Source organism: Triticum aestivum, chromosome 2D (genome assembly GCF_018294505.1).
Source record: "Triticum aestivum cultivar Chinese Spring chromosome 2D, IWGSC CS RefSeq v2.1, whole genome shotgun sequence".
Classification (NCBI taxonomy): domain Eukaryota; kingdom Viridiplantae; phylum Streptophyta; class Magnoliopsida; order Poales; family Poaceae; genus Triticum; species Triticum aestivum.
Window position 1 is genome coordinate 316,009,993 of NC_057799.1, and position 20,443 is coordinate 316,030,435.

The 20,443-nt window shown below is 48.7% G+C and overlaps 1 protein-coding gene across 4 annotated transcripts; it reads left to right on the forward strand.

Annotated features, from left to right (window-relative positions):
* Nucleotides 1-251: 251 nt before the first annotated feature.
* Nucleotides 252-4,411, forward strand: LOC123052908 (uncharacterized). Of its 4 annotated transcripts, none has more exons than XM_044476272.1 (12): nt 252-472; nt 608-739; nt 832-904; nt 1,011-1,070; nt 1,229-1,345; nt 1,470-1,931; nt 2,162-2,574; nt 2,694-2,793; nt 2,897-2,956; nt 3,060-3,146; nt 3,334-3,471; nt 3,809-4,411. In XM_044476272.1, the coding sequence occupies exons 2-12, from the start codon at nt 627-629 to the stop codon at nt 4,157-4,159; spliced, it is 1,974 nt and encodes a 657-aa protein (XP_044332207.1). In that variant the 5' UTR covers nt 252-472; nt 608-626; the 3' UTR covers nt 4,160-4,411. The 4 variants fall into 4 exon arrangements, with proteins under 4 accessions (XP_044332207.1, XP_044332205.1, XP_044332206.1 ...); XM_044476270.1 differs by having other exon boundaries at nt 284-472; nt 981-1,070; XM_044476271.1 differs by having other exon boundaries at nt 284-472; nt 626-739; nt 981-1,070.
* The last annotated feature ends 16,032 nt before the right edge of the window (nt 4,412-20,443 follow it).

Sequence of the window (20,443 nt, forward strand, 5' to 3'; positions counted from 1 at the left end):
TAAGAAAGGCAAAGGGAAAAAGAGCCGTCTGTTTTGTGGAGATCTTTATGCCAGTTCCTTTTTGCAGTTGCAGGCAACACGCACACATGCTAATCGGCTCATGGTGATGTTGTTGCGTGTGGATAATTGGGGTGTTTCTGTTCTGCGGATAATGAGGCTTTGCAAAATGTCCACTATCTCCATCTGTTCAAAAAAGAAAATGTCCACTACCAGTAGAGTAGTTACTTTGACCTGAGGAGTAGGTGCTGGTGGGTAGATGGCACCGGTGGCTATGTATGTGCAGGGCAGGGCAGAGCTTCTTGGAGCCTAGTGTGCCTTTCTGAAGCCACCATTCTGCTCGCTTGCATCATTGGGTTGGGTGCTCCCTCTCACTCTCCCGCTTCACCGCTCCAGCCTTCAACTCTCTTTCTCCCACCTCTGCTCCACTGCTCCAGCCTTCAATTAATTCCGAGCACTCCACCAGCTAAATTGTGTGAGTTCTCTCTCTTCTCTTTCTTTTGTATTCTTCGTTGCATTTCTCTCCCTGCGTCTTGGCGCAAGCTTGTTCGGTTCTTGATCAGTTGCACTGCCATGGTTTTTCTCCTGAGTTGATGCTGATTTCATCCAGTTCTTGGTTGGCTTCAAGAATGAGAGAGATGGAGGCACTGGAGAAGAAAGACCACAGATCCTTGGCCAAAGCCAAACCACTCAAGCCCTCCTACAACTACAATGCCCCATCCAGGCACAAGCGTTCCAAGAGGTTGGTGGAAACATCATCTTCTCCTCTGCAAATTTCCTCCTTCTTTTTCTCATAAGTGCTCATCAAAATGTTTTTATGCTTTGTAATGGCAGTGATTTGGAGGAGAAAAATGCCAAGGATGCACTGCATTCTTCGCAGAAAGCGTCTCATAATCACCCAAAGTTGGTAAGTTTTTGTCCTTTTTCTTGTGCTCCAGATAGTGCCAATTTGAGATTTTCCCTTTTTTTGTGGTGTCTTCTAGAACGCTAGAAACTCAAACTCTCATCTGCAGAGCGAAACCAACAAGGGAGTCCAGCCCAAGACTGACACGCAAGACTCCCTCAGAAAAGAGGCAAGCACCCAGCATTTTATTTTTATTTTTTTTGCTGTTCTTAGCTCACAGGCAGAAGAAATCAGAGACTGCATCTTGAAAGAATTGTCACAGCATTTTCATCTCCGGATGCTGAATTGCACCCAGCATCATTTTGGTCTAATGATGCTCTGATGCAGATTGTGCAGCTGGAGAGGCACCTTGACGATCAGCAAACGGTGCGCGGCGCACTGGAGAAAGCGTTGGGTCCCAACCCTGCTCCGCTCACTCTCTCCAATGAGAGCCCAATCCTCCAGGTGACACTTATAGTTTTATTATCAGGGAATCTATCTTTCATTTTAACACCATCTGTTAATTCATGAATAGTACAGTAGTATATGTTCATCAGATGAAAGAAACTGATGTTTTTTCTTTTGGCAGCCCACTAACCAGCTGATAAGGGAGGTTGCGACATTGGAGCTGGAGATCAAGCACCTGGAGCAGTACCTCCTAACACTGTACAGGAAGGCATTTGAGCAAGCGCCCACATTGCCATCCTCACTTGCCGTCCGTCAGGAGGAGCCGGCGCCGCCAAAGCCGTCGGTGAGCTCACGGTCCGCGCTGATGGAGGAAACGCCCAAGCCAAAGGCCACCGCCGGAAGAGGTGGCGATGCAATGCTCCATTACAGCTGCCCTCCCCTTAGCAAGAGGAGGAATGGCACGATGATGGAGGACTGCTCTCCGTCCACATGCCCAACCAAGGCCATGGACTCTGATCATGGCCTGCGCAGCCAGTCCGCGCTGTCGTTCCGCGGCGTGTGCTCGTCGAGGATATCGCCGTCGGAGGAGAGCCTGGCGAGAGCTCTTCGCTCCTGCCACTCTCAGCCTTTCTCCTTCTTGGAGGTGATCCATCTGAATTTGCTAATTCGACAGTTGGCTCAGTTGTTTCCTGTTGCACTTCAGACAGTAACATACTCCTAGTAACAGAAACTTCACTGAAATTTGAATATATGTGCTGCAACGGCAACATTCAAATTCAAAATGGTTGATGTTACTGCTGCAAACTGTTGCAAGGTTTTAAATTCTGTTACTTATCAGCTAACTTGGCTGGTATTGTTAATGTTATTTCACAGGAAGGAGAGGCTGCTACTACATCAGGAGTGGTAAGCCTGGCTGGCTATCTGGGGACCAATGTGGCTGACCACATCCCTGAAACCCCCAACAACCTTTCGGAGGAGATGGTGAGGTGCATGGCAGGGGTGTACTGCAAGCTCGCAGATCCACCTCTGGTGCACCACCGTGCATCGTCGTCGCCGACGTCGTCGCTCTCCTCGACGACGAGTGTGGTCTCGCCACAGTACCTTGGGGACATGTGGAGCCCCAATTGCAGGAGAGAAGCCACTCTGGACTCGCGGCTGATCAACCCGTTCCACGTGGAGGGGCTCAAGGAGTTCAGTGGACCGTACAACACCATGGTTGAGGTCCCATCGATTTCCCGCGACCGCCCGAGGCTTAGAGAAGTCGAAGATTTGCTCCAAACTTACAGGTGAGTGAGTTTTTACCTAGTCTCCTCAAATATATGAAAATTCTTCTGTTCTTTTGTTCAGTGCTACTAATGTGGTATGAGCAGTTGTGAATGAGCACTGATAGGTTTGACGTTTTCAGGTTAATTCTGCATCGGTTGGAGACCGTCGACCTCCGGAGGATGGCGAACGAGGAGAAGCTCGCCTTCTGGATCAACATACACAACGCATTGTTGATGCATGTAATGCTTGCTTGCTCCCTGGTCCATACTACTACTCACATACATACAGTATATATTTGTCTGAATGAGTGAAATGATGAAGCGTTGGCACAAACTCCCACAGGCTTACCTCAAGCATGGCATCCCGCAGAACCATCTGAAGAAGACATCACTTCTTGTCAAGGTAAGGTGGGACAGCTGAATCATCAAAAGCAAGCGCCCTTCTTCTTCTTGCTGCTTTCTTGGGATGTGACACTGACAGAGGGAATTTCTTTTCCTCGAAACAGGCTGAGTGCAAGATCGCCGGGCGCAGCATCAACGCGGCGGCCATCCAGGGGCTGGTCCTCGGATGCAGCACCCACTGTCCCGGACAGGTATGTACTCCCAAACCATGTATGATTTGGTCAAGAAGGCATGGTGCTGCTGATCGAGTGGTAGTATCTCCGATGCTGCATCATTTGGTCAAGAAAGCATGGTGCAGATCGAGCACAATGTTCCTGCAATACTTGATTAAATGTCTGGACAGATTTTGATTTTTACCCGTTTGGCCGGCGCGTGCAGTGGCTGAGGACTTTGCTGCAGCCAAGGATGAAAAGCAGAGGGAGCAAAGCAGGGGGGCAATGGCAAGCCTTTGCCATCCATCGGCCCGAGCCTCTTCTGCGCTTCGCGCTTTGCTCCGGGAGCCACTCCGATCCCGCGGTATGAACCAACTCCACCTCCTCTCTAGCTAGTAAAAGATGCTCCCAAAAGACACAACACACTTAGCATCGAGACATACATACATACATACACTGCTGCGAGACTTCTTTTGACTAATTCGATGTGGAAGAAACATGAGTAGAGTGGAACAAATGTTTTCGAAAGTGATAAAGCTAAATGCACCGCACCATGACATAATGATGAAACAAAACTTAACTTGACACCCCTTTTTCTTTCTCCATGGAACGTTGCTGCATCTTTTCTTTTGTTGGCCAAAGTACCAACCAGCAGTCCAGCAGTAGATTACTGATCCATGCATGGCGTGACGGGCATGCAGGTGAGGGTGTACACGCCGAAGCGGCTGTTCCAGCAGCTGGAGGCGGCCAAGGAGGAGTACATCCGCGCCACGGTGGGGGTCCGCCCGCCGGACCATCAGCACTGCCGCGGCAGGGTGGTGCTTCCCAAGCTGGTGGACGCGTACGCCAGGGACGTCGGCCTCTCGCCGGAGCGGCTCCTCGACGCGGCGCAGCGGTGCCTGCCGGAGAGCGTGCGGGGAGCGGTGCAGCGGTGCCGGCAGCAGCAGCAGCAGGGGACGACGGCGAGTAAGGCAGTGGTGGAGTGGGCGCCGCACAGGCAGAGCTTCCGGTACCTGCTCGCCAGGGACCTCGCGTTCCCGCACCTCAACTGATCACAGCTTCCAGGGGCATTGGCCGTCACCGGCATGGTTCCCATGGCTTGGCCTTTGCTTGACTTGACTTCATTGATTAGTGGCAGTGAACGAGATTAATTAAGTCATCACTAAATTGTTGATAGATTTGGTTCTAGGATTACACTACTTATCTCCATTCTCTTGTGTGTATCTACTTTGTCCAAGGAGATGCGCGCGCTGTAAAGAGATTTTGCCTTTTGTAGATAAAGATATGATGGAGGATGAGACCAATTGTTGTTTCAATCTTTTACAGGAATTTTTTTACTGTTAGTGTTGAGTGCAGGGGCGGGCCCAGGATTTAAAGAGGGTGTATTTAGAAAAAAGTAAGACTAACAATTCTTTAATAGCCTAAAGCCTATAATGGGGTATAATTGAATATGTAAAAGAGTGCTGATTTTTAGAAGTAATGATCATTGTCACGTTGTTACAAATTTACAGAAATTCTCACATTACAAATTCGCATCACAAATCATGAACATTTTTCTCTTTAAAACACCTCCCATGCATTAATTAAGTAAAATGTTATTACAATAGTTCATTACATATTTTTTGAAATAAAACTTCAACTTTATTAATTAGAAATAATTGTTACATCGTCCATAAAAGGTACAATATCATTCATAGGCTCCTCGAACCAATCCCTAGTGGCTGAAAATTTCGCGAACCTAGCTATTTCATGGGTTACCTTATTTGCTTACATGTTACAATGATCAAATCTAATTATAGAAAAATCACAAGCCAAAAAGTAACAGTTATCAAAAGCTGCAGCTCCCGCTCCCGCGAGTGTCCTCTGGTCTTTATTGTGTCAATCACTTTCATATTGTTCGGGTTTACAGTGAGGCAGTTGCAGCCCGCCTTCTGTGCAAGGAATAAACCAAACTTTAAAGCCAGATCTTCTGCTGTTAATACATCATCACATCAATCAATCCTCCAGTTTTCACCAACGACGAACCTTCCCTTATCATCTCTAAGGACCGCCCCAGTTGTACCTTGAAGTAGATCATGATCAAAAGCGGCATCAACATTCATCTTCACGAAACACCTAGGAGGGATGCTCCATCCCCCTGATTTACAAGTTGCTCTGAGGAAGTATGCATTAACATAGTTTGCCTTTATGGCATGAGCCCCCATCAAAGTTTAATTTGCATCCTGAAACTTTGCTTCAAGAACCAGTTTACGTCTATCACATCATAAATACTAACTTGTTATAGCGATCAACTCACGTACATTCTGGATGCCCATAATAGTTAATTCATGATCTTGCATAAGGAGTAAGAATTCTAATACCGCCTCTCCCGCACGACCAACAACACAAGCTTTATTGGTCACCTTGTGCAGACCTAATTTTCCCCAAACTTCTTTCGCCTTCTGACACCGAGACAAGACGTGTTTTGTATCTTTCGGATCATTCGAGCATGATGGGCAGATGGGCGAAACTTTTATATGTCTATTAGCAAGTGTAACACGACATGGGAGGGTTCCATGTAAGTGTACGCCGTATGAATTTTTTATCTTTGCCGGACAGGATAATTTCCAAATCTTACCCCAAATAGGGTTGACATTGGTTCTACCCATTCCATTTGCATGTTGCAATTTTTTCCCATGTTGTTGGTTCCATTCTTCCAAATAAGCTGATCGAACAGTAAACATACCATTTTTTGTATAGCTCCAAGCAATAAAATCCGTCATATTATGCATGGGAAGTGGAATTGCAAGTATCCTGTGAGCATCAATTGGCCATAATGTTTGTCTCATCAAATCTTCATCCCACGAATTCATGACTGGGTCAATAAGTCCACAAACCTTTGATAGAAGATGCCCCTTGCTAGGACTAATAATTTTCCTATTCGCACAGTTAGGGATCCAGGCATCTCTCCAAATATTATTATGTCCATTTCCAACTTGCCAGATATAACCATTTTTTAGAGAATTCACTCCCCCCTATAATACTTTGCAAATTGTTTGAAGCACCCACAGAACCGGAAGCGCCCCTTGTTTAGGACGACCCTTTTTTGAATGCCAAAGTCACTGAATGAAGTAAAAGAGGAACCCTTTTTTAGAGTTGCACTCATTAAATCGCCATCTGGGAAATATTTATTATCAAGCAGGCACCACGCTTGTTTGGCCAATAATGCCAAATTGAAATAGTGTATATCTCGAAAACCCATACCTCCTTGGTCTTTTGGGACACACATCTTCCACCAGCCATCCAATGCATTCTCTTCTGATTGTCCTCGTCACCCCACCAAAATTGCGACATCGCGTCAATGATTTCTTTACAAGTTTTTTAGGAATTTTAAAGACGAACATGGCATAAGCTGGGATAGCTTGTACAACAGATTTGAGCAAAATTTCCTTTTCTCCTACGGATAACAATTTTTCTTTCTATCCACTAATTTTCATAACAATTCGATCAATCAGGAATTGGAAACAATCACTTTTGTCCATACCCACAATTGCAGACAAACCCAAATACTTATCATTGAGTGCTTCAGTCATAATATTCAGAATTGTACAGATTTGCGCCTTGTCTTGCACTTTGGTACTGGGACTAAAAAGTATAATAGACTTACCAACACTCACCATCTGCCCTGAGGCAGCACAATAGAAGTCCAAAACCCGATTTCAACACCTCCGCATTCATAGAATTTGCTTCATAAGGATTAGAGAATCATCGGCAAAGGGAAGGTTTGAAATCAATGGTGCATTCCTGCTAACCTTTATTCCTGAAATGTTTCCATTCTCCTCTGCATTAGCTAATAGAGCGGTCAACCCCTCCGTACATAACAAGAACAAGTGTGCAGAGAGAGGGTTTCCCTGCCTCAATCCTCTAGTAGGTTTAAAACTCTCAGTTAAAACGAACCTGCTATTCCACTGAGGTTACACATTGCATAATTAAATTTATCGGTTCTCACTACAAAAAAAAGACACATCCGTGACATTTTGGAACGAACGAAATTTTTTTCTGTCATACTTATGACACTTCTATGACGATAATTGTGACAAAACCCGGTATCATCATAGATGTGGTGGGGTCCTACTTCTATGACAAAAAATCATGACATAAAATGGGCTTTTCGTCCTGGGCGGGCCGGAGACGCAGCTGCATGACATTCTTTGGGCCGTCCATGACGGAAAAAACCGTGGTAGAAGTGAGGGCGCGGAAAATATCGGGGAGTCCCCGGTTACGCTGGGTGGTCGGGGGCCGAGCGATGCGCGTTTCTCTCGGATGTACGCGCGTGTGTGCGAGGCGTTGGGCTCTAACTAAACCCGAGCGAGGCGTTGGGCTCTAACTGAACCCGAGCGAGGCGTTGGGCTCTAACTGAACCCGAGCGATTGCACTGCAGGCTACGCGTTACTGAACCCGAGCGATCAATCGATGGCTGTTAACTGAACCCGATCGAGCGATTCCTTCGCTACTGCTGCTAACTGAAGCCGATCGATGCTGCCTCTAGATGAACAGTGAGCGTTGCGGGGGAGGGGTTGGATGAACAGTTCCCGGTGGGGGTGGATGAACAGGACCCCGTGGTGTTGCCTCTGGATGAACAGTACCCCGATCAATCGAGCCGGTTGGAGCTGGATGAAGAGGACCCCGTGGAGGGCAGGATGAACAGGACCACCCCGTGGAGGGCAGGATGAATAGTAGACGATGGAGGGCTGGACGAACAGTAGCCCCGTGGAGGGGTGGTTGAACAGGAGCCCGTGGAGAGGGCTGGTTGAACAGTAGCCGGTGGAGTAGCGCGCGGTGGAGGCTGGATGAACAGGAGCCCGTGGATGAACAGTCGCAGGTGGAGGCTGGAGGAGGTCGACGGTGGATGAACAGTAGCCCGTGGAGGCTGGAGGGGGTCGACGGTGGACATGAACAGGATCCCGTGGAGTCCCGTTTTGCAGTACACCACACCCCTCCCGATGAACAGGACCCCCGTTTCGACCATAGCGCTCCAACACAAGTTCGTTTCCTCCGTTTTGCGGTACATCACACCCCTCCCGATCAACAGGACCCCCGTTTCGACCGTAGGAGGTCCGTTTCCTCCGTTTTGCGGTACGCCAGACCCCTCCCGACGAACAGGATCCTGTTTTGAACGTGGCCGGTCGAACACAAGGCCGTTTCCTCTGTTCTGTGGTACGCCAGGCCTCGTTTCCATCAGTTGTTCTGTCCAAGCCCTCCCGATGAACACGACGACGCATTCCGTTCCGACCCAGCCGGTTGGCTCCCCATGAACACGACGACGACGTTGTTTCTCCGTTCCGACCCAGCCATGTACACGAGCCCTGGCCGTACGTACGCGCGAGTAGGCGTTCGAGACCCCGCCCGTATGTACGTACGTGGCCGTATTTACTTTCCATCACCCTGGCCGCTGTACGTACGTGTACATGCTACGTGCGCGCCTCTACTACGACACGTGCGCGCCTCTACATCGACCAGTATGTACGTACAAGTTCGCGGCCAGAATGACAACGCTACGTACGCTTCGACCAGGTGGGTCCCGACTGTCAGGCACTTCCTTGCCTGCGAAGATGTAGCTGGTGGGTCCCAGCAGTTAGGGGGGCGAATCGTTTTTTTGTTTTTGCCCGAACGCACTTCCTTGCGTGCAAAGATGTAGCTGGTGGGTCCCAGCAGTCAGGGGGAAATGTTTTTTTCACGAAATACGGTGGCCCGTCCGGTGGGTCCCCGCTGTCAGGTGGAGGAATAATTATTTTGCGCGTAATAAGGAGGCACTTCCTTGCTGCGGCCGTGGACCCAGCTGTCAGCCTCTCCACGTACAGTCCACGTTCGATGGAAGCCGTTCCTTGACCACGTTGACCACGCCGCGCCGAGAGCACCAGGGCGGTGGACGACGGCGAGGCCTAGGAAGGGGACGACGCGGAGCCGGGGAAGACGCGGCAGTGGAAGCCCACGCGGAGAGGAGTACGAGGGTTCACTGGTTCGGCTGCGGTGTGAGGCTGCCGTCGCCGCAGGGCATGGCCAGCGGTGGGAATAGTAGGGGGCGGTGAGGCCTCCGCGGCAGCACAGTCGGCCACGGGAGGCAGGAGCATGCAGCACGACCGGCGCTGCTTTGGGCAGTTGGAGTAAGAAGACCAGAGGTTGAAGAAGCACTATGGCCGTTGGATGGACATCGTACGGTCACTGGAGCTAAAATCGTTCATATTGACTAAGTTGATAAAGCACTCCGTCCCCGTCAACTTAGTAGGCCCACAAGTCAGCCTTCCACCAAGGTGGGTCCCAACCAGCAGGGGGAGTATTCATTTTTTTGTGCGTAATAAGGAGGCACTTCCGGTGGGTCCGAGCTGACAGCAGGGGGAGCGTTTTTTCGCGCAATACGGTGGCCCGTCCGGTGGGTCCCAGCAGTCAAGGGGGAAACGTTTTTTTCGTGAAATACGGTGGCCCGTCCGGTGGGTCCCTGCTGTCAGGTGGAGGAATCATTATTTTCCGCGTAATAGGGAGGCACTTCCTTGCTGCCGTCGTGGACCCAGCTGTCAGCCTCTCCACGTACAGTCCACGTCTGATGGAAGCCGTTCCTTGACCACGTTGACCACGCCGCGCCGAGAGCACCAGGGTGGTGGACGACTGCGAGGCCTAGGAAGGGGACGACGCGGAGCCGGGGAAGACGCGGCAGTGGAAACCCACGCGGAGAGGAGTACGAGGGTTCACTGGTTCGGCTGCAGTGTGAGGCTGCCGTCGTCGCAGAGCCTGGCCAGCGGTGGGAATAGTAGGGGCAGTGAGGCCTCTGCGGCAGCACAGCCGGACACGGGAGGTAGGAGCATGCGGCACAACCGGCGCTGCTTTGGGAGGCTGGAGCAAGAAGACCAGAGGTTGAAGAAGCACTACGGCCGTTGGATGGACATCGTATGGTCACTGTAGCTAGAATCGTTTATATTGACTAAGTTGACAAAGCCCTTGGTACGCGTCAACTTAGTAGGCCCACAGGTCAGCTTCCGAAACGATGCGCCCCAGATGTCAGGGGGAGGAATCATTTTTTGGGCGGGTGAAGCTAGAATATCCGAGATTGAAGAAGAAGCATGGCATCCGTTGGATGGACATCCAACGGCCACTGCTGCTAGAACCGTGTGTTGACTATAAGTTGACAAAGCCTTGCATACGCGTTAACTTTTTTTTGAAGGGACACGTCAACTTAGTAAGGCCACAAGTGCGTGGCAGAGAAGTTATAGCCCATTTGTGATTTGTAAGAATGTGCAGCCAATTTTTGAATTCTAATAGAATTTACTACAGCCCATTTACAGTTTGTTAAAAGTACAACCCATTTCAACCAACCGTTCAAAACAGAATTCAATAAAATTTCCCACATTTTCATGGGATCCGAAATATTTTTATCCCGAAATTTCTAGTCATATTAAATACAATTTCAATATAAATTTATATTACGTAAAAGTCCAACGAAACATTGCGCTCTAGGAAAGATTTTATTAAAATTTTCAATATCCAAAAATAATATTTTATAAAGTAATTACGTGTTTGGTGTATTTATTATAGTTACTGCCCAGTTTTTATAATTACATCCCATTTATTATTTCTTAAAGCCCATTTTCTTGTTAAGCCTAATGCATCCCTCCTAGGAAAGATTTGCAGCCCAGCGGGGCGGAGAATAACAACTTAACCTTGCCTGGGTATTCCTAAAAAAAAGTATAGCTGGGCTAGCCATTTTCAGCTTGAAAAAAATTAATATCTGGGCTGGATATCTGGCCTGGGCTAGACGGGCCACAGCCCGCCCAGTTAATAGCTGCAGCGATGTTTTCGTTGTTGTTCAGAGGAGAAAAATTAATATCTGGGCTAAACATCGCTCAATAAAAACTCTGCAGTGCTCACACCTAAAAAACACAAATACTGCTCGAGCTGCTTGGTCCCAGCTGTCGGCCGCTTCTTGTGCAATTCTCTCGTTTATTGACTACATAGGTTGACAATGGTGTGGGACCGTGATGTCAGGAAACCAGGAGGAAGCAAAAAAATTATAGTTTTATATACTAATAAGGAGGCACTTGCTGTCATCCTCTCCAAGTAAAGTCATCTCCTCATCCTCATGTCCGTTGACCATGTTGACAACGCGAGACGGCGGCGCCACGACGAGCGCAACAACTCGAAGGACGACGGAGAGGGCCTCGCGGGCCCTACGGATGGTCTGATACAGCGCCCGCTGCTCATTCGGGAAGCCAGGATCATAGGGCCACATGTCCGCGACGGCATTGTCGTTCGCTTGTTCACGGTGCTCATTGAGGAGACGGAGGTTGCAGCACAGGTCCTCCTGTGCTGGTAGCTCTTCCGCCATTAGGGCGTCGAAGCGCGGCCACACCTGCTCTATGGTGAACACGGCATGAACCGGCTTGGACAGTGGCGCCGGCTCCTGGTCGGAAGCTACGTCCATCGTTTGATTGTCGTCGCTCAGCTCGGCAAGGTAGCTGGCGAGCCAGCATGTCCGGCTGCTGAACCGACCCGCTGCCAAGCACGAGTCTGATTGCCCTGGCCCAGCCAGACCGCCTCCCTCGCCCGCGCGCGCTTTCCGCCCAAAACGGTCAGCGCCGCCCGCCCCGCTTCCCGGTGCATGCGATTGCTCCGCCTTCAATCGACACAAGTGTCATCCGTCCGTCCTTGTGCCGCCCACATTAATGATACGCGGTTGCCGAGGCGGCTACTCCGGGGCCACACGTCCGTCCCTCCACCGCCCACCATTGCTATATAAACTGCGGCCCTGGCCATAGCCGCAGTCATCCGCATCCGTTCCTATTCTCCTGTCCACACCACTACTGCCCACCATGGCTTCCTCACACTCCAGCGCTCTTCGGGACGGGCGGACGACGGACCACAAGTAGATGGCAGCCATTGCTGCCGACTGGCTGGCCGGCAGGCAGCCGAAGGACGACGACGTCCCAATGGAGAACATGGTAGTCGACGATCCGACGCCAACCCCCTCCTCCGCGCCATCCTCGCCGGTGCATTGCACCATGACCATCGGCGAGGCCCGTGCCCAATATATGGACACAGTGAGGCAGAAGCGTGAGGAGCAGTTCCGGGAGGCGCAGACCAACGCCGCCTACAACCACCATCTCCTTCAGGAGCACCTGCAGGCGGAGGAGCAGATCGCCGCGGAGCGGGCGGAGCAGGAGGCGCTGCTCGACTCGTACTGCTCCGCCCGCGAGGGCCGCCTCGAGCGCTGGCGGTACCGCATGTGGGTGGCAGAGGCTGCGGCCGCCTACAAAGAGGGCGATGAAGTGGCGGAGGCGCTGTTTGGCGAGACCGAGGACGAGGCAGAGGACAATGCCGGCTCTGACGAGTCCCTGCTCCGCTAGCGTCGACGAGGCCCTGCTCCGCGAGGCCCCATGGTGCCAACAACGAGGCAAAGGACACCGCCGGCTCCGCCGAGTCCCCACCCTACCGGTAACGAGGGGGAGGATTTCCCCCCGCTCCGCCGAGGCGCCGCCTGCCGGCAACGAGACAGAGGACATCGCCGGCTCCGCTGAGGCCCCGCCCCGCTGCCAACGAGGCCGCGCCACACAGAAAACGAGGAAGAGTAGAACACGATAGGTCGCCGCCGCTCGGGTCCAAGTAAGGCCACCGCTGCTACCCTCCGGTTGCTGGCACTGAGCTGTACATCATGGAGCAATTCTATTATTACAGGATGATTAAAGAGCGCTCCGTGGTTGAGCAAGCTCATGAGATACAGTCATTTGCTAGAGAACTTGAGCACTGCAGTTGTATGCTACCGAACAATGTGCGAAGTAAAAAGGAACAGAAGGAGTACAAAGAGTTTGAGCAGCTTTTTAGCGTTCCTGTACATTGCAATCACAGCGATTCACATGTCATAGAGAACATTCAAAATAATCGATGATTATGCATCTCAGCGATTCACATGTCAGAGCCAATATTTACTTCACAACTAAAGAATAAAGAAAAAATGGATCGACGCTACTGACAGCAAAGGGCGTCCCATTCGAAAATATCAAACGCATGTCTTCTTGCTAAAATCAACATTCGACGCACCTCCTTTCTTGTGGTGGAAATGAATGATTCGATGTATCCATGAACATTTTGTGCAGTTCCCATTGAGATCAAGCTGAGCACCCCTGTTTGCACAAATACAAAAAAAGTGATTAGTATAAAGCAAACTGTATTATGAATTGACAGTTTAAACAGGCACCTACATGGTCCATGTAGAGCACACTTTTACAAAAATGGAACTCACCGGAAAGAATCCTAGAACAACATTGTACTCGCGCATCACAGCAAGAAAATGGAGATTTGTCAGTCCTTCTGAGCTGAAGTTAGTTTGGTCTTGTGGGGGGTAATGTAACCATCCTTCAACTTCTCCTTCTGATGAGAAGATAGACAGGGCTTCTTCATCCTGGCATAATCGGAACTAGTCACTTCACGTACTCCATATTCTTCTTCAGAGGAGGATGATCCTGTTGTGCAAAGACAAGAGGATAACTAAATGCTAGCATCCCTGTTTGCTCAAAAAAAGGAAAGGAAATATTTAAAACAGCACAGATGAACCACTTCTTAAGGACAATTCCACTTTTTGATGACAGCATCTAAACAGTAGCACAACACTAATAGAGATGACAAAGCTCAATCATATGGATGAAATCAGTGGGCGAGTACCAACCTTTGTCAGGAGGCTTATTGTGTAGAGCATACAGATGAAGCACTTCTCCGGAACCATCTGTTGCTATCTACTGTGGTGGCCATGCTTACTATATACTCCTTGATTAGATTAATGTTTCCAACATCTTCTTGTGCAGTTCCACTAAAATATATGGTATCTTCAAAGAAGATCCCTGTTTGCACAAGTAGAGATAATTACTTATTACATTAAGAGTGGCATCAAATCAGTGGAAAAATAATTTCTCGTTCCAGCCGTAGCAATAAATTAAGATGCAAAACTATATCATTACTTGTGTCATCATAGTTCCAGTGCTTCATTACAACAGCAGGAGTTGATTTTTTTTCTTCCGCTTGTTCTTCCCCTTCATCACTTGGTTCAATAACAGACAAGCTTCGCCTTCAATGTAAGATTTGGCATGTCAATTAGGTTGCACAAGTATAGCACCAAACAATGACATTAATTTTCTGATGCAAGTGGCAAAATACAGGCCAACAGTTGTGAAATACCCTTATCTTACCTATATGGGATATTACGGTGCACATACAGATTGGAAGTCTTGTCTCCATTTGTGCAGTTCACTAAAATCAAGCAACATTACCGTACAAGTAGCACAACATGTGAAAGAAGGCTAGTACTGACCTCTCATGATGCGGAATTCAAACAACTCACAAGAAGAAGATCTGAACCAAATTTGCCAACACGGATAGGAAGTAAGATCTCCTCTTGTGCAGTTCCACTAGGATCAAGCAATCAAGCAACGTTGTCGGTGTGACATTTTGGTTGAACTGCACAAAACACTCTTAAAACAAAAGTGTTTTGTGCAGTGCAACAAAAGGTCACAATGGCAATGAGGTGAAGTAGATAACCCTGTTTACATAGAGGTGCAAAGGAAACAAATAGTGGTCAATAACGGTGGATGACACAGAAGCCAACAAAAAGAAGCATCTACTTTATCTAAATGGGGAAGAAAGCAAGACAGTAGCATTTCTCAAACGGTGGCACTGATTAATATTAATAGAGAGATTATATTAACAATAAAATTCGTTAAACATGTAATTTGCTTCTAACTGTGGCATTGCATCAATTTTCCAGCGGCATTATTAGAGGGTGTTTGTTTACAGGGAAATTTTAGTGGAGGGACTAAAAAAACTCCGTGTCAGTCCCATCTAAACCAAACAGGAGGGACTTTTAGGGACTAAAAGTGGGCATTTGGGACTAAAGAAAGAAGACCCCGAGGGAGAGTCTTTTTGGGACTTTTCCAACAGTTGCCCCTGCCACGCATCGCACCTTGTCTCTATTAGTTCACTACTAGGGGTAACATGGTCTTTTAGCATGTCATTTAATAACCTCTAGTCCATGTTTAGTCCCTGGAACCAAGCAGGTAGGGACTAGGGAGTTTTTAACCAAACAGGGCCTTAGATTGCACGGGACAGTGGACGCACCAGCACCATGTGCATCTACCGATGTACTAGGGTGATGCACACTCTGTTGCAACAAAGAACAAACAACCAAGGAGCATATTTGTGTTGGTCCCAGTTTTGTTATCTTTAGACACCTTTCCCGATGTGAGCGCAGCAAATCTAGTCCTGCTCAAACTCTACAGCCTTGTCCCCCAAAACAAAAGATCAGTTCGTTACAGATGTGTGTACTGCGTTTGTCATTGTTTTCCCTTTTCGACCAACGTAGGTGTTGGATAGCCAGTCTGTACTAGTACTTTCCCCACTTCCTTTCCTCTGTGAACCACGTCCTAGATTTATGCTATACAACTTTCCCCACTACTTTCCCCCATTCCTGTCCTCTTTGAACCACGTCTTAGATTCATGCGATACAACTTTCCCCACTACTTTCCCCCTTCCTTTCCTTTTTGAACCACGTCCTAGATTCATGCTATACAACTTTTCCCACTACTTTCCCTCATTCCTTTCCTCTTTGAACCACGTCCTAGATTCATGGTATACAACTTTCCCCCCTACTTTCCTGTTTGATCCAACACCTAGATTCGAGTGCAGAAGCGGAGAAAGACCACATGCAGCTAGAGCAATGCATGTGGAATAAGTAAATTATAACTTAAGGTTCTTGGGGTGTGGTTCGGTGGGCGACCGGAGGCCGTTCGACCCACACTATGTACGACGGCGAAGAAGAATGGGTCGGAGGCCCTCCCGCGCCGCCGCTGGGTGAAAGTGAATAGCTGCGCTGGTAGTGGATTCCCTCCCTCGCCGACGGCGACATCGTTAAGCCTCCTTCCCTTCCCGACGGACGGATCCTGCCGGCTCTTTGACCAGCAGTGAGGGGAGAGACAGAGGCCATCGAAGTCTTGTTTAGATCTAGAGAGGGTGAGAGAGTGTTAAGAGAGCAACTACAAGTGAGGGGAGAGAGAGAGAGCCCAACGAAGTCTTGTTTAGGTCTGGAGAGGGTGAGAGAGTGTGAAGAGAGCAACTACAAGCGCTGAGGCTCCAGCGTGTATATATATACTGGAGAGAGTGTGAAGAGTGCAAACCCTAGAAAACAAGCGCCGAGGCTGCAGCTTATACGTGATGAGGTGATTATACGGTCACTACGAGATCGTATAGCTCCGTATCCATCCATTTTGACCAGTCAAAGAATCCTCCTGGCACGAATTATGCTCAAGTGTAATTATCGAACCCGAGACCTCAAGTTTGATGAGCGAACAGGCTAACCAGCTACACAACCCTCCCGTTATGTTCAACGAGAGGAAAATAACCTTTTATACATTCCTACATTCGTGTGACAAGCATGCCGTGTTTTTTGTGTGTGTGGAAGTCATTGGGATTTAAATCATAATCGTGTCATGTGGCTTTGGTGGTAAGACTATCCACAGTGGTGCAGAAATAATGCAACCTTAGTCACCTTACCTCTCTCCACGTAGTACGTTGGGTCCCACCAGTCAGAGGGTGAAACAAACAAATTAATAAGAAAAATTAAAAGTGCTAGCGGTGTATCTTACCTCACACATCTCGCTACTGCTCGGGAACACTGTCCAATTGATCCCTCTGTTCGCTCACGTACTATTTTAAGTGAATCCTTATTATAACATGCACACAATTTTGGGCACTTGTATTCGACCTAAGTCAGTGTGCCACCATATCTCGTACGACTCCCTCCGTCTAGGTGTAATAAGTCACGTTAGAAGGTGCAGCGGGACCAAGGTGCAAGCAGATTGGAGGAGAAGGAGAAACTTGACCGGTCATTTCTCCAATCAAATCCCTGATTTCTGTCTCTAAACGCAACAACTAATCCAAACAACTAAGAGATGCCTCTTGTCTTCTTGTACGTACTCCATTTGTATCTCACTTCCCGTGGCTTCGCACTCGCACGATTTTCCTATTCTATGAACCTGTGTGTGCATGTGCGTGTGCGTGTTTAACAGCATGTGTGTGTTAGAGAGAGCGACAGATCGACCTACTCCTACAGAGAGATGGTGTGTGGTGTACGATTTTAGCCGTGAGAGTCGGTGCATCCTCTCGTTTCCGGGCGTCCGGTAGGGACAGGCGGACAACTGACACGCCCGCTCCTGACCAGCCTGGCCCACCCAAAGCCCCTCCATCGCCCGCGCGCGCTTCCCGCCCGAAACCGTCAGCGCCGCTCCAAAGAATTGGTGCCGCATTCATGCCCGGGCAGAGCGGACGCGACCTCTCACTGGCGCCTGCGTTGAAGGGAGAAGCAGATTCAAGAGTGATGGTTGCTTCGTCCGTCCAACTTACCGCTGGGTCTATGTGATTTGACGGCTCATTGGTCATTATTACTTAGGTGGTAGGACTGCTGGATGTCCCACGCTTTCGGCGAAAGCAGGTACTACTAGATTACAATTTTCTCCATTCTTACGGCGGAGGAGTGCAAGAGCAGTGAAAACATGCAGGCTCAGTGATTACATGGCCCACCTCGCACTATCACCATATTTTCTGGACACCGTGCGACACCTAACTCTTTACATAGTACTCCCTCCGTTCCTAAATATAAGTCTTTGTAGAGATTCCACTAGGTGGACTACATATGGAACAAAATGAATGAATCTACACTTAAAATGCATCTATATACATCCGTATCTGGTTCATGGTGAAATCTCTACAAAGACTTATATTTAGGAACGGAGGAAGTACTTGTATAGTACGTACTATAATTTATCAGCGAGATAGTACAATGCTATGAAGCTTCCAGCTTCTGTTACATGTATCTTGCATCCAAGGTTGCCCGTTGCAACATTTCATCAAATACAAAGGAGATTAACATGCATGCTATTGCATCTCAATGATTGATAGATCATAGCAAATATGTACTCCCTCAGTTCCAAAATAAGTGTCTCAACTTTATGCTACATACGGAGCAAAATGAGTGAATCTACACTCTAAAATACGTCTATATACATCAGTGTTTGGAGTATGTACTAGTAGTTCATATTGAAATCTACTAAAGGACATGTATATTCCAAACAATATGATAATGTGTTTAACCAAGGTAGTAGGGACGAGGAGTAAATGGAGGGAGTAGTAAAAATTTCTCCTCGTCCTGCGAGCCACCGCGCGCGTGGGCGAGGGAGCGGGCGTAAGGCGTACAGTACTACTACTCATGCACTCCCTAGCCATTAAAACAGAGATAGCTAAAGAAAGAAACGATCCATGCAGTCCCTAGCCCTTGAACCGTAAACCCTAACCAGGCTTTAATTTGCTGGCAACGTCGGCGCTTCCTAAGAAATGAAGTTTGCAACCCTTCGACCATCGGATCATTTTGTGCAGTTTCACCAAAATCGAGATGAGCATCCCTGTGGCAAAGAAATTGAAGAAGTGTGATTAGAATAAGATTACTGGGACTAGTTGATGAGACATAAACTCATCACAAATACAGTACGTAGAAGCCAATAGAGGTATGTGCGGGGCAAAGAAGTAGAGAAATATCCACATGGAGAGATGTGGGCAGCTGGAGCAGTGGTGCAAGCCGGCTGTAAAGGGAGTTGTACCTGAGGGATGTCGGGACGTAGCTCAACCTAGAGGAGGGCGGCGGGAGGAGGCAACTACCCACGTCGCGGCAGTGAGCAATGGACGAAGGCAACCTCACCGGCTTTGTGAGAGAGAATGGCGGGGACCCCTGATCGGGACGTGCCGACAGTGGGTTTTCACCGTCGGCGACGGCGACCGCATCTACACTAAGCATCCACCCCTTCCCCCGGCGGACGTGATCCGCCGGGATGTTAGAGATGTGGCCACATTGGTTTTGTGCGAGAGAGTGTGAAAACTGAAGAGAGCAACCCCAGCAAGCAACCGTGTAGGCTCGTCCTGCCTATGTATATAGTGGAGCGGTTTCCTTTTCTCTCCATATGAACCTATTTATATTGCGTACGTGCCACTGAAGAAAAAAAACTTTATTTATAAATGACGCGGCACCTACTACTCGTTCTCCTATAAACCTTGCGCTTGGCATCTCCAAACTATTAACCTTGCGATTGGCTCTTCGCCTCTTCGGGAAGTCGAGCAATAATGGTACTGTAGTATATATCGTTCTGGCTATATGAGACCGAATGAATTGCTGCACGTCCACCACGTGGCGAGGGTCGAGGGGCGAGGGAGAGTGCGTACTATTACGTCCTTTCAATATGGACTACATACGGAGCAAAATGAGTGAATCTATACTCTAAAATACGTCTATATACATCAGTGTTTGGAGTATGTACTAGTAGTTCATATTGAAATCTACTAAAGGACATATATTCCAAACAATATGATAATCTCTCTAACCAAGGTAGGGACGAGGAGTAAACGGAGGGAGTACTAGTAAAAAAATTCTCCTCGTCCTGCGAGCCACCGCGCGCGTGGGCGAGGGAGCGGGCGTAAGGCGTTGTAAGCAAGCTTCACCTCATCCTGCGAGCCACCGCGCCCGTGGGCGGGGGAGACGGCGTACTAAGCAAGCTTCTCCTCGTTCTGCGAGTTGACGGGACACATCAAAAGTACTCCAGTGTATAGAGCCTTGCCTCTAAGGTAGGCCCCACATGGTTTGCCTCTTTTTTAACATAACGCGTCAAGTCGCAATTTGTTTGTTCACCCGTGGTAGACGATCCTCCGTCCATCTAGTGGACAACCAGTACACATGTCAAGTTACCACATGGGCTTCCTTTTCGTACAGAAATGAGCTCCACCGTGTACCCGCGCGGGTGTGTTTGGGAAAGAGACGGGAGTACGTGCACCGTGCGTGCACCTCTTCTCTTCGTGCACATCCCCCACCTACGTGGGTGTGTGTGAGAGATACAAACCTAGACAAATGGCTTGTGCGTTTGTGAGTGTTTTTTGTTTTGGGGGGGAGGTTGATTTCGTGAATGTATTTGTGGGAATATGTGTCGATGACATCTCAAACAAAATTTTGCATGCAATGTGTGTGAAATGGAGGCCTATCCATATCATATATAGCGGGTCGGGCGATCCACGAGAAGAGAGGGAGGGGTCATAGATATCGATAGAGTCAAAGAGAGGATCAAGTGGGTGGGTGCGAGATCGATGAAGAGAGACATCGAAATTGTGTGTGTGTGCAAGTCAAAGATATAGGGCGACTGACCTAGCTACCGGAACGTCAGAGGGCATAGGTCAACTTTGTGTGTGGCAGGGAGACATGAGTAGAGCGCTCGATGTATCGGTGTGTGTGT

What these genes read in the sequence shown, in the direction of transcription:
- LOC123052908 (XM_044476270.1), top strand. Translation starts at nt 627, where the DNA reads ATGAGAGAGATGGAGGCACTGGAGAAGAAAGACCACAGATCCTTGGCC. An exon ending in AGACATCACTTCTTGTCAAG is followed by an intron (nt 2,957 to 3,059) that starts GTAAGGTGGGAC and finishes TCCTCGAAACAG; the next exon opens with GCTGAGTGCAAGATCGCCGG. An exon ending in GGAGCCACTCCGATCCCGCG is followed by an intron (nt 3,472 to 3,808) that starts GTATGAACCAAC and finishes ACGGGCATGCAG; the next exon opens with GTGAGGGTGTACACGCCGAA.